The sequence below is a fragment of the Pomacea canaliculata genome, linkage group LG9 (genome assembly GCF_003073045.1).
Source record: "Pomacea canaliculata isolate SZHN2017 linkage group LG9, ASM307304v1, whole genome shotgun sequence".
Classification (NCBI taxonomy): domain Eukaryota; kingdom Metazoa; phylum Mollusca; class Gastropoda; order Architaenioglossa; family Ampullariidae; genus Pomacea; species Pomacea canaliculata.
Genome location: NC_037598.1, coordinates 1,977,325 through 2,001,666, shown reverse-complemented (window position 1 = coordinate 2,001,666; position 24,342 = coordinate 1,977,325). Strand labels below are relative to the sequence as shown.

Below are 24,342 nucleotides of genomic sequence, written 5' to 3'. Positions count from 1 at the left end.
AGATGGTAAACAACTTGAAAGTTTTAAAGCTAAATTTTAAGCTTCATAATCTGAGCCTGATTTAGGTTGATATTTTGGCTACAGCATCTTTCTCTTGTCTGTTGGTTGTTTGAATGGATTTCATGCTGCAATTAACATGCCCTAGCATTTCATCACATGCAGTCGGCACAAACCATCAAGACAGAAGATACATTTTCATTCGACATTCCCAGTTTAGCAGAATTTTTAAAAGCCAAACTTTCACCATCTGGCAGGAAAGAATGGATTCAAGAGGGAGTTGAGGGTATTGGGCCAGATGGAAGCAATTAGTGAAAACTGACTACCAGTGTAGCCGGCACTGTGTGCTCATCTTCCTTCAGTCAAACCATTCTTTCCTGACAGAAGCTAAAATTTGGCCTTTAAGCTGCCCACAAGACTGGTACACCATGCCAATAGATTTGAATGTAAAGGTGTGTTAGTGCCAGGTCAAGACAACCGCATGCAGATGTAAACAGAACATTACAAAAACTACCCAGTATAGGAGAAGCACCCATAACAATGTGGAGAGAAATTTATTATGTCATAATTTTACACCAACATTTTAGGCCTTATTAAAAAAAAAAACCAACAGGAATTTTGAAGATGTAATCTTTTGCTTGTTTCATATGGACATGAACATTATGATTCAATTAGAACAAGCAGCATCTTATGAACATGAATCTTGCACTAACATTCAATAACAACAAATAGCATCTTATGGACATGTCACCACTAAAAGTAACATTATTTACAAAAAGTCAACGATAAGAAACATTCTTTCACAAGAACTATAAACTACTGAAGGAAATATCTAAGGCTCATTTGAAGTTTGACAGCCGAGGGCCATACCACGTTGAACACACCAGTACTTGTCCAATAAACTTCTCACAACAGCTCTCACCCAAGACCTTGACTAGCTGTGTCTAGAGCAATCATCATTCCCAGGCAATACGGTGCAAAGATTAGAAATTGCACAGAAAGCACATCAGATTACTCTAGTAACTAAACTTTGTCAAATAGCATGTCACCTAGTGGACTGATACAGTAATACGTATGTACAAAGTAGATGTCATTCTCAGTTTTCTATGAAGCACAAAATCCTTCAGAAACCAAATCAATCTGCTTGAACAAGTCCACTAGAGATTCATCTGCTCTCACAAGGTCACCCTCAAATGAAAGGAGCCAGCCATCCTCATCATGAAATGATGCATACAATTAAGAATTAAAATAATTAGCTAAACATTCTTTTAAACTATTTCCTGTTCTGTGTGTCATTGGGTCCTGATTCTTTGTTGCAATCATCATTTTAAAGATTCAAAACATTTTTTGATATGTGGCTATTAATGATCACAAAATGATCAAGTCCCTTTGATGTGCACATCAAAACCTGACAAATAGTAACATCACAGTAAGTGCAATCAGATGATGATGACAATGTTATTTTTACAGCTCCTTTCTTCAGTATTAAGGCAGGCTCACAGTGGTTTAGAAAAACTGCTAAAGGCATAAGGTCATCAGTGCCGGAACCAAAAAAGTATGATTTATCACAATATAATCAAGAAAGTCCACAGAGCAAGAGGCAAAATAAATATGCACAGATCCAAGATATAAGCCTGTATCTGAAAATGTAGCCATTAAACACAAGGTCTGAGATGAGAAAAATATGAGGAGCTGATGATCCACAGAAACAAAAAGTTATAATGGAAGAGAAATAGAAACAAGTAATCCACAAGCAACAACAACAAAAAATAAATAAGATGACCAAGATTAATAAAACACTGCAGAGACCATTAGCGAAAGATGTGGCCTACAGGTGGAAATGACTGAGTGCAGTCACAGAATAATCAAACACAAGGCAGCAGGAGACAACAAAGTCAAGTCAGCAATGAGACAAAAATATGAAATTATGAGAACAGACCCCTCAAGCCAGTTAGGTGAAGGGACATCACTCTCACTTGATCTGTGGTTGTGTGGAAGTTCACATTTATCATGAACATGCATAGTGCGTAGGAATGTTACTGGCTTACAGTGGAACTGGTCTATTAAACTTGCTGGACAAGCATAATGGATGACCAGTCTATTGCATACTGCTCACTATCATTCTCTTTATTTATGACACAGAAAAGGACAGAGTTTCAAGGTTCTGACAGAGGCCAGGACCATAAAGGCCAACTGCACAGCTCTCTGTAAAACTCCAGCTTGGTTGAAAAAAAGGGAAATTAATTTTAATGTATTTGTAATTTTCTAACCTAGCCCAGAAGAGCAATAAGCATCCTAGAAAAAGCCTATCACTCTCAGTTCAAAAGTACCAAGAGGTGAAACAAAAGCAAATACTAAATGCAGAATGTTTCAAATGCTCAAATCTTGGCCCAAAGAAGCATCTCCCTAACATTTTTACTGCTTTGTGGATATTCACGGCCTTGCAGAAGAACTGGACTGTAGAGTCACAATGAATGTGCTACCTGACCTGCCTAATCCTATAAATATATGTTGCCATTCTCTTAGTATTATGCCCCATAAAAGTAATTGCTAACAAACTAATCCTCTTCCAAAATTAAGATGACACACTGCTTACAAAGATGAGCAAACACAGACATTTTATCACAGAGAAAGCACATCTTTCCTTTGAACTTACAGTAAAGAAGCATAAAGAGCCCCCACAGCTTAGTGGCTCTAAGGGTCAGTGACAGTAAGTGGCTTACTGTGGTAGGGCTCAGTATGTGATATGCTCATCCTGCTTTATATACCTTCCCTGATAAATGAGGTAATCTTTTCAACCGAAAAGCTGCTGGCTGGACATGGAGTTTTCCAGCTATGCTGGTCTGAGCAGGTTTTAAACCAGTAACCTTCTGCTCCATAATGAAGTGTAATAATCTTCAAGGTAGGGAGCCTCCTTAAAAGCATTAAGCTGCCATAATAAGAAAATAACATTTTTAAATATACAATCTTCAAATCAGCAGGTGAAAGGTATTTACAGAAAGCTGAAAGATTTCTCATATTCTATGTACCATGAACAAGCACAAGCTGGTCAATCATGACACAAAGTGCGAAGAAGAGGTGTTAGGTATGCTAAAAGTGTTGAGCAAAAATGTTGAGAATCAAAAATAAAAAACAAAAAAAGAGATCATGGGTAAAAATGTGATATAATTGTCACCAAATTCATCAGCATTCTCCCCTTGCCAATTTACACATTTGTAACACATAATCTACTCACACAATAAATTACAATGATAAGAAAAAGAAGTCTTTCCTGTAATACATTGTGCTGTATTAATCTGACAAACAAAACACAAAAATTACCACTTCTTAAGAACTTTTTTGTGTTTGTCCAACACATCTGAAATTCGTGTTTGAGAGTTCCACACTTCAGCAAATCTACAGCAACAGCTTTCCAGATCAGTTTTCTGGCTCTCAGTGCCTGCATCTTTAAAAGTCCTTTAGGTTTCCATTTTTTTCCTGCCCTCTTGTACCAAGTCCTAATGGAAAGGTTAAGTCTTATAAAAAGAGCTCTCAGGATGAGGACTTTTGTATGGTTTTTGCCCACTCTATCATACATAACCAGTTTCCTGGCTGGCTACTCCTGTTAATCGGCTTGTAGCTTTCCTTTTTCTTTTCATGGCACTGGGCATTTTTACAGGCCAAGGGGTGCTGTTCATATGCCTAAACATTAATTTGGTGTCAGCTTTTTAAGTCCATTTAGGACTCATTTTTTTACCAACAGATAATCACAACATCATAGCCAACAGTGAGTTCACTGTATGAAACGAAAATAGAAGATCTTGCATGATATATTCGACATTTCCAGCACATCTGACATATCCTGCTTACTCTACAAGAAGTAAAAACATCCAATTTAGTTTTCTGTCTGAGACAATGTGCACAAACAACTGTCTTAGTTATCTGCCACTGTAAATCTAAATTATCCATGGACTTCTCAGCCATTTGGGATCCTCAGCCAGCTGGGAACTTTGTTTATAAGAGAGACCAACAGCTTCACAAGCAGCACTTTCTCCCTTCTCATTCCCTGACACACCTAAGCTCAGAACATACACTGAGTAAAATATTCAAGATGTAAGAAAATCTGTAACTTCTCTAGAACATGGAATTGCAAACAATGCATAGTTTTTCCAAGCATAGACTTGCAGATGCTGCATGGTGCTGCAAAAATACATAATTGCAGATACTGCATAGCTATCATGAACACAACAATGCACACCTCCAAACACTGTGTCCACAAGCGTTCTTTCTCTCTACAAATCAAAAGACCTGTCCATTGGCTTCCCGTTCTCTATTCTAGGGGTTTGGTTTATCTTTTTTTTTTTTGTTGCTGTTGAGAAGGGAAACAAAACATAATCCAAACCAAAGCAAAACAAAATCCTCTCCAAAATAAGGGTACCAAAATATCAGAGACAGAACATTTCAATTATCTCTGCTACAAATACATAAACTCCAGACTGATCAAACATAGTGTGAGTTATCCAACTAGTGATTCGCACTCGTTAATTCCTGCACAACCACCCTGTCAGATAATAGTATCCACAGTTTCAAATGTAATTTGGTCCAAGAAAAGTTCAATGTCGGTTTCAAATTGAACTAGGTTCAAGATAAGTTCAATGTCAATAAAGATTCAATGAAAATACAATCGGATAGTTCAGCACTTACTTTCAACTGTAGTCCTTTCTTGAACACTTAGGCACCACATTCTTACTTTAATCCATGGTTACTTCCCTTTGCACACAAAAAAAGACACAACACTAAAAAGAACACCATTCAGTGATGCATTGTGGTAAACCCCTGACGATAAAGAAAAACCTCTCCATCCAGTATTCAAAAAATGGTCAGAATGGTTCCAGCCGGACACTGCTCTGCTGGCGTATCTCATGGGTGGGAAGACACGAGGTTCCTCCTGTTCTCCCCTGAATTTGTAATGTGCACCCCTGAAGACCACTTCAGCACCATATCCAACTTACAGGGAAGTTTCGACATTATACCGCCTTGGCTGACAGTCCTCACACGTAATTCCTTGTCTCGGCAAAGAATTGCACCATTCCCACATTCTCTCTCACGCATATTTCCAAAGCGTCTTTCTACCACAACAGCTTAATAGGGAATGGTACAACCCCACTTCACAAAAAATACTCGCACTCCTGTGAACACTTTGTTTAGTTATATGCTCTTCTGCAGCTCGTACTGACTACTGCACATACATACAGATAGCTAAAGGCGACAGCCCTGGTCCACTCACACTTACCATTACACAGTCAGCGGTGATAACCCTCATTCCAGACAATAGCATTGTACAGTTAAAACTATAGGAGAAACACCATCAAATGTCCATCAACCTACATAGAGGGCTCCTAGCATCATTCCAATTTGCTGAATATGCTAGTGAATGCATTTTGTTTTTCTTTGAAGCATATAAAATCTCTAAGGCTGTGATAAATCAAGGTAAGGACTTTCAGTTTAGAACTCCACACACGCATGTAACACCATCTTGGCTACACCATACACCATGATCTCAGCCACCTGCAAAACCAAGACTATTTACAAACTACTGCAGGCAGTTGTGGTGTAGACAAAATACTGCAGGGAGATGTGGTGTAGACAAAATCTTATTTTTTGGTTTGTTCTGACTACTTTTTAACAGCAGAATTCCCATATCGTACAACCAGTGGACGTTTCAGCTTGACATGAGACAGGCGGTTTCTGGAACCTCTGCTGCCCGATGATTCCTCTGGTGTGGTGAACTTCTTAGTTGGGTCGTTTACGCCATGAACTAGCATGGTGCTTGCAGGTTCTGCCAGGCCATTGCGCATGTAGTGTTTGATAAGAGATGCCAGACTGGTGGACTCAAACCCACCTTCAAAAATGTAAAAGACTGCTTGATCCCCTGCCACTGTCTTGTTGTGCACTGCATAGTGACGAATTCCCATGTGGCTGAAGACAAAAATTCAATACAATTCAGAACAAAAAAATTGTGTTGTCAATAATATCAACATTCTGCAATGAGAAAAATACTTATGTCAAATGGAAATGCTCCTAAAATGTTGTATATATCTAATGACCAAATCACTTGCTTTTATGTAAGAAAAACTTTATTTCACTAGCATCTCCAGGAAACAGATTATAAATTCTAGGCATACATTAGCAGCAGCTAATATTTTCCAAGAATTTATACATTTTATGTTATATGTGCTACTAGCATGTTCAGTTAAGAACTATGTTAGTAACAGGCTCTAGACTTTATTTAATCTCAGGTGCAGCTATGGGTGAATATATTATGATTTACATGACAGAGCACATGCTAGACATACTAGTACAATTATTTGATGACCTTGAACTTGAACAAGTCATATAAAAGCATGGTGTGCAAACTATAGCTTTGTACGCAGGAACGACTTCTTTCACACAAGTCATGCATGCAAGCAGATAGAACAAAGAACCATGCACAAGTGTGACCGCATGCAAATACATACAAAGCATTGACACATGTATATGCAAGCATGCATAATATATTTACAAACATGCACTACCATTCACATAAGCCCACATGCACACAAACACATCACCATCAGCCACAAAGAAAATAAAAAGTGAAACACTGTCAGAGTCTATTCTTTCACATTGAAAACAAACAAAACTGAAGCTACTGAAACCTTTTTCATAAGGTATTAATATATGGTTATTTGTCATTTACTGTAACAAAGTGCATGTTGAGGTTCTTAAGATAACACAAAGCAGAAAGGGAAAAATCAGAAGGAAACTGACAATGTGGAGTAGTAATTATTCACACTGACTGTTACAACATCCATTAATTATATTAATAACAGCCAATGATTGTTGCGATGATTGTCTACTATAATGACAGCAATTAATTATACTAATAACAGCAAACAACTATGATAGTAATGATAATTTATCATTAACACTATAGCTAATACTAATAACAACAAATAATATAAAATATTTTCCCACATTTAGATTGGGACAAAAACACATTCCAATTAGTGCAAGATGTTGCCACATAATTACAAGGGCTGACAGTTACCTGACTGTAATGACATGAGTCTTTCTGGCTGAGTAGTACCAAACTATGAAGTTGCCATCGTCATTGATGTACTTTGACATGATCTGATTGATCTGTAAGCAACACAGTTAAAGCACTGCACAACGTACTTATCCAAGACTACTAAAATTATAGGCTGTGCTTAACCTCCAATTGCACAAACAGATCACTCTTAACAGGCTAACACTGCCACCTAATGTCACTTATGTATTAGCAGTGTACTAAAATACCATACTGACTGCATCTCAAATAAGTATTAGGTACTTTCACCAAAATAAAGATTCCATGATGCAATTTATCAAAGGTTTATAAAAGCAAGATGCATGCCATGCTACATACATTTGCAATGGGTCTCATATTTTATCTTAGATTCGACAGATTCCTACACAAACACACATGCACACATTTGTAAACATACAAAAATGTAATAATAAGAACATATTTACATGTCAGTACACATTCTCACATATGTACATGTGCACATACATAGACATGCATGCATGCACATACAGATGCATGCACACAGACAAACCATCATTCTACATCAGTGTATTCACATGCATATGCACAAACAAATATGCAGCAGATTCTGCAGCATGAAATGTAGTGTGCATAGACTGCATTTTACTGCAGAAAAACTGCAATGACAAACAAACAAATTCTAATGACAAACAAACTATAATGACAGACAAATAAATTGTAACAACAAACAAACTTTAATGACAGACAAGGTAGAAAAGAAGTGAGGAAGCAAAGGAACACCAGCTCACCGTGCGGTCAGTTACACCTGGACACCACCCAGGAACTTCGGTCATTCCTATTTCCAAGGAAGGTGGCTTAGACGCTGGTGTCTGCATAGGCTCTGGGTGACTCGACGGCGCCTGGCACCGGGCTTTGTGTGCATCCAGACTCTGGCTCTGGTTATCATCAGCAGGTATGGTGTCATAGCTCCTGCTGTATGCCAAAGACTGCGAGGACGGTGCTTTGGAGCTTGGGCGGACTTGAATGCTGGCATCACTCCCTCTTCGGAAGAATGGTGAAGACATGCTGCTGGACATATCTTGCTCTGTGTCCAGGATGGATGTTGGGAAATCCTGCATGATAGGCTTGCGACTCCTGGCCTGAAGACAATCATGCAAAGAAGATGGTGACACTATCTCCTGTGACATTGAGCAAAGCTCTGGTGCTGATGCATTTCTGCTGTGAGCTGGTAGTGTACTGGAATATTCTGAGCTACCATCATTCATGCCACAGGAAATACTCCTATCTAAGCTGCTGCTTCCAAAAGATGTAATTGCATGTATATAGGGCGAAGCTCCACCCACTGGCAACGCTATGTACCCATCATCAAGGTCCATACTCTCACTCTTGGGCCAGTTGCCTGTTGTTGGTAACAATGACAAGGGATCTGAAAGAGGCACACCAGCAGGGTTTGTAGGACTGTGACAATACTTAAACTGATTGGGATCAAACACATCAGGCCCAATAAATGGACAAGTGTATGTACAGGGAGTGGGACCACAGCTTTCTGAAGCCAGAGTTGTGAGTTTATGAGCATTATCTACAGGTAGGTATTCCATCTTTTCCTGCAAAGGCTTGAGAGGTGTTTGTGTAAGATCCAAGGCTGCAGGAGAGTTGGTCTTGTTGGTGTCTACAGCACCTGGTGAAGAAGCATTTTTATTCATCATCATCTTTGACTGATCCTCGATGAAATGGTGTGGAACATAATCAGTTGTCTGGACATCATGAAAAACAAGAGCCATGCCCGTTGCACTTTGTTCAGGCTCCTGTTGCATTCCACAACTTTTCTTTGAAACAAGGGAGATGACTTTCCTGGCAGTTTTATGTTTGATTTCTCAAACATTGGTTCTATTTTTGAAGTAGCTGCTGGCAAACCTCCAGAAGTAAACAGGGGACTGCAGGGCCTTCTGTTCTGAAAGACAAGAGGGTGGTCATGTGGAATGTAGTCTGACTGTGATGTCGTCACGCACTTTGCAAAGGTTGACGAAAACAAATTATTGAGCAATCCATGTCTACCATGTCCATGCTCAGGCGATAAAATGTTGTCCATACCACGTGGGTGCTGCCTCATACCATCAGGAAAAACTTTGCGCTCATCCTCAACCTTTTCATGCGGCTGTTTTACTGGTGTCCATCCTTCCAAGGAGTCGGACAAGCTAAGTTCTTTGGGCACTGTCAGCTCTATGGGATTCAATGATCCCATTGATTGCTGCCTCTGGCATGGAGCAGGTGCCTCTTCAGGATAGATGTCATTACTATCCCTTGTGTCCATGGTCAGAAGCGGAAAGTTCATTTCCTGAAAAGACATTAGTGAATGTTGAGTGAAGTCCCTTGCAGTGAGCCCTAGATTGTCAATTTTAAGTTTCTTTCCACATTCTCCATCTCCAACAGGAGGTGTGCACTGAAGAGTGTTGCAGACTGTCCCTGTGTTTTCAAGTTTGCCAGCAGGGAGCATGCACTGAAGATTGTTGCATGTTAATCCTGCATTTCTGTGATCTACAGCAGGGGACATGCGCATGAGGTTGTTGCAGGTTGTTGCCATGGCCACATCTTGTGGAGGTCGGCATGGTGAGCAGGGACGGTGGTTTGCAATCCCATTTCCACGACCAGGTGAATCTTGACGAGACAAGTTGTTCACCCACTGAACCCCCTCTGGCATGTTCTGTTTGAACAGAGGAGTAAAGACAAAACAATGCAGAGCTTGCTGATATGTACTGAATGCGAGAACAACAACAAAATAGCAACATAAAGCAAGAAAGGGAAAAAAAGACAACAGAAAGACAAAGGAAAGCTGGGGGATGAAAACAAGGAACAACAGGAGGACATTATGAACCAAAACATGCAACCTGCACTCATAAACATATACACACACTCAAAGTAACCTGTACAACTACAATCAAAAGATAAAGAAATCCCAATGTGCTAGTAACTGTATCCTTATCTGCAGACCTCTAATTTGTTTTCCGTTTCCTCAAATGTTATCCCTCCAGCCTCTGTAGTGGTCCTAAATCATATCCTTCCATCATATTATTATTATTGATTTAAAACTGAGGCATATTTAAAGAAATGAAAATTAAGCATGAAGGATTGGGGTGAAAGGGGGCAGAGAGGTAGAAAATCTTTTGTGACACTGATTATAAGAGAAACTGGCAGAAGAAATGAGTCTTACAATCTGATCAACACTGTAAACAAAAATATGGAACAAAAGGAAAGGATACTATTCCAACGCAAATGAGTGAAGCCTGAATTTTTTAAACCTTATGAGGACAGAAAGCAGATGAGCTGAAAAGATACAGACTCAGTTGTATTCTTAAATTTCCATACCCAACTCCTCTCAACCGTATCCCCCCCCCTTACCCCCCCCCCCTTTGCAAAAGGCAAAATGTTGGCCTCAGCCCTAAAATATTTTGTGATCTTATTCCCCAACTCTTCCCAGTCCTGTGCATTTCCCCTCTGATTTGACCTACCATGTCCAGCTGCACTGTGCTTGAGAAAGGAACTTTGGGGAATGTGACACTGATGGTGGGCTGGGCTGACCCTTGCTGCTTCTTAGGTCCAGAAATACGTTCAGTTGGCAAGATGTTGAAAACCATCTGGCTGGTGGTGGTTTGTGTATTACTGCTGGTTGGGGAAGATGCAGTTGTTGTTGAAGTCACCGCAGTTGTTACTGTTGTTTGATTATTTCTGGTGGATGGTTGAGTGAGTGGGCGGCTAATTAAAGGGGTTCCATAAATTTGCTCTACACTATCTTCTTGAGGATCAATATGTCTTTTTAAAGTCAGCTGCTTGCCCTGTAAAATTGAACGAACAAATTATGGTAAGCCACCATTTACTGCGTATATATTTTGTGTGCAAGTATAGATGCATAAAAGATCTCATCTACATGAGCATGCACACATATCTGCATAAAAGAAATATCTTCACACTGCCCCTCTCTGTCTCAAGACATTCAAAATGAAATATATACAACATGTACAACTACATAGATGCTGTCCTTCCTGGTATCTGGATAGTTATAACTTTAAAATAAAAATAAAATTTTATGCAGCTACTTTAAAACAGCCAAGTTCCATCCAGTTTTATGATGTTAGGAAGGTTCAAGTGGTGACATGGCAGGAAACTGGCAAATAACATTTTTTATGGCCATTTTGGAAGTATTTGCCTACATTCTGCCTTCACAAAAACTATTCTAAACTGATGCTTTTAAAATCAACAGTAATGGCACAGAGAGGATCTTAAAAAACTGCTAAAACTGCTTTCAATTTTACAGGCATAAGTTGGCCCTTCCATACCATCAAGTATCATAATGATTTGGTTACATTAATAATGAGTTATAAAAAAAGTCATGGCTTACACTTGTGCTTCATATTTATTATGGACTTATTTTAAGATTTTTGTGGTCATGTGTGGGTGGAAGTTGAAGGTGAAGTGAGAACACAAACCTGTAACTCTTCTGCTATAGTCTGGAAGCTTATTCCATTTCGGGGCCCAGCTATGGTATAACAAGATAAACCAGGAAGTTCATTCTCCAAAGATGCTGCAAGTGTCGAGGTTTTTTTCGTACGTACACGCAGAAATCGTTTCACTCTGGTGACCTGATCTTCCACCATAACTGAGAGCAGCATGTAGTGAACATCTACCAAAAGAACATGCAAACACACACACACACATCAAAAGTTTATTTAAATACTAAATTAAGAATGCAAAATGTTTAGACAAGTACACAAGAAAAAAGAAAAGTGCCCACACACATATTTTTCTGCCATCAGTCCACAAACTCTATGAGAATAGCCATTACAAATAAATAACATTAGGTTTTTTTTATATTCTTATCTTTATTTTCTACATTCTTTATCATCACCTTGTGGAAGAAGAAAAAGAATTCATTTATTTGCCAAGTGACATTGCACAATAACATGTCTTGATGATGGCTATTATCATTAATGTCTATGCTGTGAATGTATATATCAAAATTTCTCCCTATCCTAACTTATGCTGAGATAAAAAAAACAAAAAAACCCACTTGCCTAGTCTGACCCATGAAATGAATTATCTCTCTAGTGAAATGTTCTACAAGCATACATGAATATAAAGATCTCTTTTTCCCCCATGTTCAACGGAACCCCTGTTCATGCTAACAGTGCACTGATGATGTTCAAGTTGAAAGACTTCAAGCAATGGTAATGAACATCCCGCAAAGTAAGGAAAGTTGTGCATATACCATACTGTCTTAATCTGGTTTGCCATTATGGAAATTCAGACACAAAATGGCGTCTGGAAGTTTTCCTACTTTTAAAAGATTGACTTCAAAATAACTGATGGTGAAGTATTGCTGCCACAGACAGTCCATCCCAGCTGAAAAAAAGATAGCAGGAGAAGGCATAAGACTGAGGATCTGTATGCCCAGGAAGAACAAAGCAAAATGTGTCCCCCTTCTGGTCCCATCACTTGTGTGAAAGACAAATCTCGTGGTGTGGGGAGTAGGAGTTTTCAGGGAATAAGTCAACAAATGTATGTGAAAATATGTTCAAAATAAAAGTTGGGGAGGGGGTAGTAATGTGAAAATATAAATGTAGGAATCATAAAATATTGGAGATTATTAACACTAGTGCACTTAAAAGAATAAAGACGTGGGTGGGGAAATTTTGAACATTTGAGGCAGTACCCCACCTTTGCCCCACTCCCTCTACACTTATACCCCTTTAGGTATGTCGGGCTGCTAACTCCGATGGCACACAATTCAAAAGTGTTGCACTCTGACGTCACTGCGACAGGTAGTGAGGCTCGATTACAAAGCCGACATTGGCAACCTGATCCTAGAGGTCGTTTCCCCTGAACCCTCCAACACCCTCGTTTGGCCCGACTTTTAGGACACTCATGTACAGCTCTGACGTCATGCGGGGTTAGGGAAGCTATAATTAAACTATCCTCAAATCCAGTGGCAGATATCCTTACTTTCGAGGTTACTTGTAAAGCCTGAAGAACTTGGCTTTTATGTGTCATTGATTCAAGCACTTGTACATGGAAAGAAACACTCAGCACCTGAGTAAATCTAAGATGCTAAGGTGCTCAGAGAAAGTACACACATGCGTACAAACTCTCCACTTAAAGCACACACAAGCGTACAAACTGTCCACTTAACATAAAGTACACACACACACATGCGTACAAACTCTTCAGTCAACATAAAGTCGCGTAAACAATACAGGCAAACACTGCTTCCTAACAATTTCTTTAAACTGAGACACAACAGATTGGTGTCAACTGCTCAATAAACATTTTTTTCACCCCTTCGAGGGCCGTTCGTGTTGCTTTCTAGTTTCTTTATCCATTGAAACTGCTCTGTGCACATATTACATCTACGATATATCCCCCAAACGAATCATTTATTTCCTTATAGAAAATAACAGTGAATGGGACAGTGTTTGTTCCAGCTCCGCTATTGTCAAACAACAGTGGCGGCCCATTTAGGGTTATGGCTGGACTTCAGCTTCCGTGTTCTCGGTAGAGAACAGTCGCTTTGCGAGAAATTCAGTCACATTAGAGGCGGAAACGCTGACGACATCATCAGCAAGTGAGCGCCGACAGGCGACTGATACTAGCACAGACTGAGACAAACGGTTTGTTGTAAAAAGTCACGCATGACTGCAGAGGTCTTCCGTACTGAGCGCCTTCCTCTCTGTATCCCCACCCCACCCCACCATCGCCCCCAACAACCACCACCATCATCACGAAAACGATTCTTGCTTGCGACAGTCTTTCGGTCGCAAGGGCTAAAAAGATGGCAAGGTCTAGCCTTGGCACACAGCCCATATCCTACTTGATTCTTCCTGATGCAACCAAGCATTTTAATGGATGCGAGAGAGATTAGCACGTTTAGTCTCTCTCTCTCACACACACACACACACAGTCACACGCACACAGGAAGACCGACAGACCGAGCCCCACAGCAATGTGTACAACTCTTTAGTTTCGACAGCTAATATGTTACAGTCGCCGTCAGCGTGCGTTCATGTCTTATGCAGGGTGGAGACATCAAACATTTCTAGAAGTTGCTGTGCGCACGCGCTGCGTGTTTATGGACCTGTGACGATGTAATGACCGAGCGCATAATGACTTCTCTCTCGGTGACGGTGCTATGCAAGTGTATTTACCTCAGAAAATACCCGACAGCTTAAAAAAATTACAGCTAAATTTAGTTCTTTCTTGCTCCATAAAAAATCTATCCAGGATTGTCAGTGGTTGTAGGAACCGTGAACTGTCCCCATGCTAATGACCGTATAATGGATCAGTCGCAAGCGCTTTTGTGAACTAAGAATACGAGCACTGAAGTGTATCCAGTTAGCAAGACAATTATCTGCCTGTCGTGAAAATCACTCACCGAAACAGCACGGGTGCTTACGAAAGGTGACTGACTTTTGACCTACTGAGACTGGGATCACATCTCATTACTATGAATGCACTCGATCATGGCATCCTTATCCAGCGCCTTATTACTTTCGGTCTTTCAGGTCCTGTCCAGCTCTAATGGGTGCATGTACTTTAGGGCTGAGTTCTCTGAACTCTTTTATTCACAGTATCAATCCAACCACCAAATCCCGCCATGTCATCTGACACTGCCGTATCACATGTTTACCGATGACACACAATAGCTAGTGTCTGACCCCACTCACTGCAGGTGTGCACCACTACACAGCCAACAGAAGACTGCCAAACAGTGGGTATTCCCCCAACAATTGCATAAAAACGGGGACGACAAAACTGGAATCATTCCAATAGCCTTTCTAAATAAAATGAAATCTGTACCATCCTCTACTACTTCTGTTTTATTTTGGCGGTAAAGACATCTTTCCCAGCTGGTTTTTTAGTTGAGCTACACGCAATGAGCTTTTCAACAAGTGACTTCAGTGACTAGAAGATGACCCTGTTGGATGCTGAAGCTACATTTCTCACGCCATAGAATCGGTCAAATGCATTGTTAAGGTCTGATTATTGTCGCATGAACCTTAGATCTTTCGTGCACGTCCATCTTTTGAAGTTGAAAGGATCATCCCCATTCGACACTTCCACCTTCCATTCAACAACCGACATCGATAAGTTCAAGTTACTGTAGTTCCCTCTAACCGCCCACTGGATAAGCTTGAACGGACTCTTGTTGATTGTTATTTTGTTACCGATGACCTCACGGCCTCCCCCAGCATACCTGTCTGACCTATTGACGCGCTACCAGCAGTCGGTCTCTTTGGTCCACTAGTGCTGACATCCTCTCCTCGACATGCGTCGGACAAAGAAAATCGGTTGACGCTCCTTCTTCACGGTCCCCAGCGTTCGGAATTCTTTACCCCTTCCGCTTGGGACTACATTCCAAGATCTCGTATATGGCTTCGAAAGCCATTTCCTTGGGAAATACCATCACTAACCATGCCAATTCTCCCGCTCACTTCTGACTTTCACCCTCTTTGTCACGTTTGCTGCTATGTCCTCCTTATTCTTCTCTTTTTCTTTGTCCCATAGTTAACTGTAGGTTTCGTTTGTTCTGAGTTTTGATATTCAACTCCTCTCCACATGGGAAATGCGGTAATTTGTAAAGATTTTTCCAAATCAAGCAACAGGGCCTGCGTTAAACTTTCGCAAGTATATTATAAATGTGTATGCTACAAGGCTTTCTGGCAGCTGCGTCATAGCGCCATCAATTATTTGCCATGAGACCAATAATTACCACATGTGTACATTTCTTCCCCATTCCGTTCTCTTTTAACTTTTATTGCTATAGTAGTCTAGAAATATAACCATAGCTGTGCCCGTCCGCAAGATAAGGGTCATCTATCAGGCGACGAGTGCAGCAACCGCAATGCGTCTGGACTTGCATCCCAAGGGAACTGCCAAATTACTCGTGGGTACAGTTATATAAATCTGGGTTAAGCAAACTCAACAAGAAAAATCCCAATTCATGAGCCACCCAGCAAGTGCATTCATAGCGGGAATTCGAGAAAAAGAGTGCAAATGCACATGCGTTATTGTCAGAGAAACAACTAAAATGACAGGAAAGTTTAAAATGAAAACACGCAAGCAGGAAGCTGCGAAAAGTCACATTCATTCATTCTAACCGTATGATGTTACTCCGGCATGTGTTAGACTATCTCCATCATCTTTACCCTTAAAGGTAGAAAGCTATGGAAAGGGGAAAACAATATGGGTAGACATGAACATGGGACTTTAGCCACTATTCGGTTAGCAGATCTACCTAGCTCGGGTAGGGTAAAAGCTTGGGTAAACGCGCTTCATGAATACTGAATACGAGCCCAGACCTACAGTTAACCCTGGGGTAATGTTGCCTCTTCTTCGTGATTACAGATTCTAGAATGGCGGTATGGGTAGGACAAGAAAGATGGTAAAACTTACTGTACAGCGCATCTACCACCATGAGCAGTACGTCCTCACGACCAGCGTCACGTAAGGACGTTGAGCAGGACGTAGGCCGTACTTCCGGGCGCGCGGCTCCACTCCTGCAGCATCAGAAGTCCCGGGAAGGTACGGTTTACTTGCGCCTGCCGTGCGAAGCGGTCCAGCTGCGAGTTGTCACAATAGCCGAGCTTCTCCGCTACAACAGCCCAGTTGCCGCTAGCGATGGCGTCGACCCCGTGTAGACGGCTGGCCGCCTCCTCCAGCACGGTGCGCGGGAAACGCGACACAGCCATCTGCAGCATCTCTGCCGGCAAGTCCTCGATGTTGCGCCCATCCCACGAAAGCGATCCCATCCTCGCATCTGTCGTGCCACCCGTTGTGGAAGCTGCATCCGACGCTCCCTTACTTCCTGGATAGACTTAGAGACGCTGTCCTCTTCAGCGGACACACCCACGCACACGTGGGTTCCGGTTTTCTGTAAGAAGATATGCTTTCGATCACGACAACGCGCTGAGCAAGAAGTGATGCTGATGCCGTTATGGTAGTAACGGCGTTTGGTGATATCACTGCCTCGCTTTCATTTTGACAAAGGTGGCGTGGACATCGTGTTCAGAAAAACGTCTCATCCACACCGCTTACTAGGCTCGCGGTCTTCAATGCCTGCAACAACCGCAGAAACACAAATAACAGTCACTTTCTTGGGATACTGTGGCTACGAGTGACATCAACAAGCAAGACTAATAGAAGCGACCAAAAGCGGTCCTACATATCTCTGTTCTCGCCAAGAACGTACCGTACGTAGGTCTTAGTCGACAGAGCTTCAAAGCAGTATACCTACAAAGTCTTTATGACAACCACTAATCATGGCAATGTGTATTAACGAATCTGTTGTGGTGCCGTTTGAATACGACACAATGCTCACTCATGTTCACCTCTCGCTACAGACTGTAGATCTGTCTGGATGCATTACCTATACAGCAGAGCAAAAACTATCAACAACAACAACAACAACAACAACAACAACAACATTATGGCCACACCACAACGTGCTACGTAGTACAAATGCATTACACTGAACAAGGACACTGAGGATCATTTGTCAGCCTTGTTCGAGAGTGGTAAGTGCATTAGATAGGAAGGACTTAGCAAAAATCCTCTTGTCGACCTATTGTTTCCCATCTGCGGCCAGAGGATACCATGTGAAAATTATGTAGCGGGTAAGAGGGGTCAGCAATAATGCTGTCACCTTTGAACCTCACACCCTAGGTCAATTGACAGTCTTTGGGGAAAGCCAATGATCTTGCTAGCAGATTTAACCATCCTCCTCAGACAAAATGCCAAATAATGAAATACGACGAAAATACATACAGTTGAAGCATAAGTTGTACTTAATCCTATCAATGGAATACTAGTCGAAGCGTAAAGTAGCACTAACAACTATCAATGTAATAGTATAGATGCCTTACATACGGCTACCTGCCTACACACCCAACTGTCACCAACTTCTAACTATCAAAGGTTTACTGACAAATTACTTGTGTCCCCAATCCCAAAGCAGTGACAAAACTTAAATGTCTATTACAAATACACAGATGACTGAAATGCTCTTTAACTTCATCAGCGACAAAACACTTCATTTATGGCAAAAATATGTGAAAATTTCAATCCCGTTGTTATACTTGAAATGTCGACTTTTATGTGGACAGGAAGCTGGCACATGTACTCAAAAACCCCATATTAGTAATACTTTTACTGATTCTTGTTGACATATATTCAGTGAGAGTGGCAGCGGGTTGCACTGCAGGCTGCTAGCGTCGGCCATGACAGGGCGTTGGCTACAAGCCTGTTGTGTCTATTGACTGGTTGACAACGTGTTGGATATCGATGTTGTACCGATCGATATGTACAGTAATCCGGGCTGTGTCGACACTGTGCACCTGGCAGGTGTGCAATTATTCATCATTTGTGAGTCACCAGCCAACCCAGGCCAAACGACCAAAGAAGCAGAAAGAGGGGATAACTTGAACGGAAAAGGAGGAAGAGGCAGAAGGAAAAAATAACGAGAACAAAAGGCATTCGGAGCAAGAAATGGTTGTTTCCTATGGCCTCAGAAATGACTCCGATGGTTATCTCCCTGCAGCTTTTTCGACATTATGTGTAGTGATTTGGCTAATATTTACCGTCTGCGACTACGACGATGCATTTAGATTAAGTATCTCGACCGACCGTCTCGATAACAAACTTCTTGGTTAGTTATCCAGTTCTTGAGGTCTAGGTTAATCATCAAGATAGTCAATATAATTTCTCTATCCAAGTTGTCAATACCATGCGACGTAAGGTTCACCATCCAGATGGTCAATTCCATGTGACGTCAGGTTCATTTTCCAGATTGTCAACTATGCGATGTAAGGTTCACTATCCAAGGTGTCACTGCCTGTGGAGTTAGGTTTATTATTCCGATAAGCGCGTGGCGTCAGTTTTATCACATCCCGGCGATGTGTCAGCACAATGCGCGTGCACACTTACAAGGAAGTCTGAATTCTCAGGAGGGTGGGAACTGAAATATAACGGATGCGACAGCCACCGAAAACGCGAAAATAAACTGTAGGTCTTCATCCCTGTACCACAGTATTTTATAAACACACCCTGTGACTGACACGCGCCAAGACCGACCTGCCCACTGGTACACACGCAGGCCTTGTGATTGCATGCGCTGGATTAACGCGGAAGAAATCGGCTGCAGCACGAGGCGAGAGAAGTTCCGAGTTTCGCGAGTCAGCATCGTGCTCAGCTCTCCAACGCCGCGGAAACGAGGCCTGAGAACTGAACCAGCATCTTTTGGAATCCGCGATCTCGGGACCTTGAACACTTTATCGCGATGCGCCATGTCTCCGATGTTCCTAATTGCGCAATGAACTGGTCGTCACAACGGTAACAAGTGTTCAGTGTTAGTCGATGTTGTTTCAACGAGTTGAAGTACAGCAATTTATTAGCAGCAGCAGGTGTTTGAAGTTTCCACGAGTCAAAATTAAGCTACCAAACGCCAAATTCAGGCTGTGCGATTTTATTTGCTGGGGTGGTGGTGGGTGGATAGGAGCTTTTTTTTTTCGTTGATTGGAGATGAGTGTTCGAGAGGGTGGGAAGGGAGTGGATAACGTTGTTCTTTCTTTTATATTCCTGTCCATCGGAAATATACGCCAACAGACAGACTTTAAAAAAAAAACGATTTTATTTATTTTGGTCACAGTAAACTCATTTTCTGTGACTAGACTTGCCGTTTGCGATGGCAATAAAAATGTCAGAAAAGTAGATTTGATTCCAAATTTGAGGTGATACCTGGATGGTGAGTGGCAGAATAGAGCAGCTTTTAGCCGCTTCCAGGGAGTAAAACGTTAAGGTTTTCCCCTAACCTTTTTCAGGTCGTTGGGGGGTGTTGGAGATCTCACTTTTCTCAGGGACAGCTTTAGGTGAGGGTGGTACCCGATCACCTCTCCCTCGCTGCCTTACTTTCCCCAACCCTCTATGGAGTCAGGTACCTATTCCCGCCAGCTGGATCGACTGGCGGAAAATTTGCTGCCCCAGTCGGGTATTGAACGTGAGGTCTCTCAGTTCGGACACGCTCCAACCACTAGGCTATCAGCTTCCCCTCCAGTGAGTACAACGTCAGTTTTATTACACTGACGTAAAGCTAGAAGAGGGCTAAATCGATTAAAGCTTTTAAAATTCTACCAAATGAGACAACGCATGCATGTTGAGAAGAAGCACGAGTTTAAAAATCAGCCCATCCATTCTCACGTGTTTTTATCTCAACGAAAGCTTGTTACTATACTAACAGCTACACAAACGGCCTTCTTTAAAGACTAAATGGACTACTTTGAAGCGTGTTTGGAGAAGTGTTGCTTTGACCTGTAGGTGATGATAAATGACTATGAAACCGGAATAGGTGAGATAAGGATAACGAACTTGATAACTCCAGTCACGCACAGATTAAAGGAGCCACAAACTGTGCTCTCTGCGTTTTCTATAAAAAAAAATTATTTTAAAAAACCTATGTAGCTTTGCTCAGGAAACAACGTTTTTTTGTCTCAACAGAATCACTGAATGCTTTGAATAGTTATATACTTTACCAAAATGCTGTTCAATAAAATTCAAGATAATAAATTGCTGACATTGTATTCGATCTGAACAAATGGTAAAGAATTTGAAAATAATTTTTGAATGTATTTTAAAGTAATAATAGATGAATTTTTAATTAGATCACAATTTCCTTTTGATTTATTAATTGTACTTGAACTCTATCTCAGAGCCGTCTCTTTTTTTCAAATATGATGTTCCATAGATTTTGGGGACAAAATGTTTTCCGTGTTCAGTCGGCATTTTATGCATTACAATCACTTGAAAAAACACGCATCAAATCACTGTCTTGCTCTGCTTCTGAACGGTAGCTGAATCGCTAGCAGAAGAAGTGTTAAAGCCTACATACAGCTGTCACAGCGACAACCTTCGTGAGTCATCAGAACTACTGTGTCGCTTTGAACACAAGCGGGAGCAAGACGCTAACCATTAAAAGAACACACACACGTACATTCCGGCCTCTATCTTGCTAGTGGCTACACTAAAGCGGTTTGCAAAGTGGTCACAAAGACGTAAACATCCACTTTTCTGTGGTACACCGTACACCAAGTGGAGAGTTCAATCTCACCTGAGCCAGCGACTTGTACACGGTTCCACTGAGGAAAGGCGATGAGTACACCCTGTGTCCTGTCGACACTCCGCTGTTGTTTGGACAATGCCGATACCCTGCACACAGCTTGGATCTTGCACACACGACACACCACAGGGCGGGTACAGCGTGCCTGGCAATCAACCGAAGGCGATGAACTACTACTACACTGTGTGGGACAATCAACTGAAGGCGATGTGTAGGACTACACTGTGTGGGACACACAAGACGACAGTAGTTGACAGTCACTAGGCTGGAAGTTTCTCCATTACAATCAATCGTCCTACGTCTGCTTGTAGCTGTACGTGTTATTCCACAGACCTTTCTGCAGTTTCAGCACAACAAACTGATCTGCGCGTCACACTCAAGTGCCTTTACTTATACGGGGTATGCTAATACGTCGCACGACATCGATCCTCCCACACATTTTTAGCCGTGTTTAAAAGCGCAGACGACGAAGGAACACGGGCAGACGTCTCCCCACCATGCTCGCGTCTGCTTGTCGCTGATTGGCTACAGCGAGTCCTGACTGCGCATGACAGACAGAAACAGGATGTCGTGCAGGCATGAGTGTGGCTATCACAGCAAGGACACATTCTGGGAGTACAATAATATGCTGTCACAACCGGCAGTGGTAATAATATGCGTCCATCGCGTAGTCTATTGTACTAAACAAGTTCGCAATCACACGAACGTAAGTTTTAAAAAGTTGTACTGACTTAATAATTATCGATCTGGTCGCTCTCTGTTGATACAGATGAGGGCTCAAACTTGTATTCAGGGTGGAAAGCGGGTGTTTGCAGCCTAGAGGAAGTTATACATATACCTCAATCATTCATACCTGATAGAAGCGCTGGAGCAGGGAGTTATGGAACTAGGAGTCGGTCGATTCGACCATTTGCCAGTTTGACTTCTGCCTATTTCGATTCAATCACTTCATCGATGTTGGTTGACTTGCGTAAATCGTTTCATTGTTTGGTCTGGATACGCCGTTTTTTTTTTTTTAATAATATTTTAGAATAATTTTTGACTTTTAGAAAAGGTATGTAAGTGTAGTTTCCATTTGTAGTTCACTATGTTTAGGATTTTTTATGTTGTTTTTTATTTTTTATTTTTTTTGGTGAGGCACGCACAACACTATAGGTTTGTGTCCGTGGATTGGTACACGTAGGCGAACTTTTACAAACGTAAAAGCAATTTTATTCGTCTGAATGTGTTTCTCTTTAATAAATTTCCATCCTGCATCTCTGTACAGTCATAAGTTAATCGGAAAACCTTGCAAAATGCAGTATAGCATCTCAAAATGAAGAGAGAAAGAGTGTGTATGTGTGAGAGAGAGACAGAGAGTTAGAAGGTCTTTCACTTCTCTCTTTTTTCATTTTTCTTCCCGCAACTGGGTCAGGAAAAAACAATATGTGTGTTCCAGCGGCAAACTATTTTCGACGCCATGGCCGTTACTGTCATTACCAGTAAGCATACTTGCTCAATTTGTGTGTTTGAGAGGGGTGTGTGTGAAACGGTAACAGAAAAGAAATAAACGCTATGGATTAAACATGTAAAGAATACTCCAATACTGAACTGTAAAAATCTGTTTAATGAGAATTTCATTAACACTAATAAAACTACATAGTAGTCCTAATGGTGCCCTTTAGCTACGCAACTTCCACACCGCAAACAAGAGACCTAGCTGTCGACGCCACTTCACTGCGTTCGCATGCAGTCGCTTGCCTGTTTCTACAGTCTCTGACACAATCTTCATACATCGTTGACTGCAGCACCTTCTTTATGAGGTGTTGGGCCAAACGGCGCGCTGTAATTAACCACAGCTTCAGGCAGCCACTGCCGCTATGATGAGTAGTATTATTATTCACCGCTCATTTCACACACGCGAATCTAGCAGAACTACCGCCCCAAGACCCGTGAATTTGAGAAGTTCGAATTTATTCAATCGCTTTCACAGACGGTTGTACCAAAAAGTATTTACTATCTTTGGCTGTACCTAAGGGTTTCGCCGAAGCAAAAACGGTTGATCCTCCCACTCCATCAATTAAAATGCTTGCTTATTTTTATGACAAAAAAATTTTAAGAACTTAGCACCTAGGGGAAGGGGAAAATAACTGTCAGGGGATATGTATGAACTGTTTAAACTCAGTCCTACTGAGAAATCTTGGCATCAACCGAATATAGAAAGCAAAGGCAGGTGATCACCCGCTAAGTAACGGCGTCTTTACATGATAACCTCGGGTCCGGTACAGCTCTCAGTGAGGCCCAGGAAATTGTGTTAATCTTCACCTATCTAGCGTCTTTCGTGGAGGTGGGGCCTTTGAACACTGACACGACCCCCTCCCCCTCTATACTCTGACCGTGATAGTCACGATACTGTTCTTGTTACTTTGTTCCTCTTTGCGTTTTCTATATTTGTCTTTTATTAGTCATAACCACTGTTGTTTACTCTTCCGTTGTTTGTATTTGCTTCCATCTTCCGTATGCATGTCTCGTTCTTGTTTCAAGCGCTGAGCACACGCCTTGCGAGTGTGTAAACAATTTAGAAGTCTATTACGTACATAAAACACCTTTACCCTTCTGCACGTGCTTTTTCGTCTTGATGTTGATAGTTAAGCCGGAAGCGAATTAAATTTTGTTCTTTGGCCTCGCCCTAGAACAGACCTGGGCCAAAAAAACGTACAAAAAAAAAGAGAGAGAGAGAAATCGAGTGCGTGTGCATAACGAAAGTAATGCCCGGTGGGTTGAATCGTCATGCCACTTGTGATGAGTCGTGGAGAGGCACACGGACATCTTCGGAGTACGGGCTGGTGGGGGGTGTAATGGTCAGAGGTATTCAGCCAGGTAACGGGTTTCCCAAGTGGTCAGTGTAATTTACCACATCAGCGGTAAAGCATATTAGGGTATAGGGTTTACACACCAGTGCTTTATTTGCTTTTCGGGTTTGAAGAAAAAGTGGCTCAGTGGTTGTGGGAAGCGGCGGGTAAAATATATGCAACTGAGAAGGAAATGGCAGGCAAGAAGAACGAGTCAGACAGGTGTACTAGAGCAGTCGGTGGAACAGTTGTGACTGCGCGCGAGTGCCCTTAGCTTTAAAATAGATAAA

At 41.6% G+C, this 24,342-nt stretch overlaps 1 protein-coding gene across 2 annotated transcripts; it reads right to left on the bottom strand.

Annotated features, from left to right (window-relative positions):
• Nucleotides 1-532: 532 nt before the first annotated feature.
• LOC112571684 lies at nt 533-22,529 on the bottom strand. 2 transcript variants are annotated; one of them, XM_025250885.1, is made up of 7 exons: nt 21,213-22,529; nt 16,508-17,170; nt 11,548-11,741; nt 10,573-10,896; nt 7,855-9,767; nt 7,067-7,158; nt 533-5,955 (listed from the first exon to the last, which is right to left on the bottom strand). In XM_025250885.1, exons 5-7 carry the CDS (start codon nt 8,878-8,880, stop codon nt 5,652-5,654), a joined length of 1,422 nt encoding a protein of 473 aa, XP_025106670.1. In that variant the 5' UTR covers nt 8,881-9,767; nt 10,573-10,896; nt 11,548-11,741; nt 16,508-17,170; nt 21,213-22,529; the 3' UTR covers nt 533-5,651. The 2 variants fall into 2 exon arrangements, with proteins under 2 accessions (XP_025106670.1, XP_025106669.1); XM_025250884.1 differs by lacking the exons at nt 533-5,955; nt 7,067-7,158 and having other exon boundaries at nt 8,700-9,767; nt 21,213-22,525.
• Between the last annotated feature and the right edge of the window lie 1,813 nt (nt 22,530-24,342).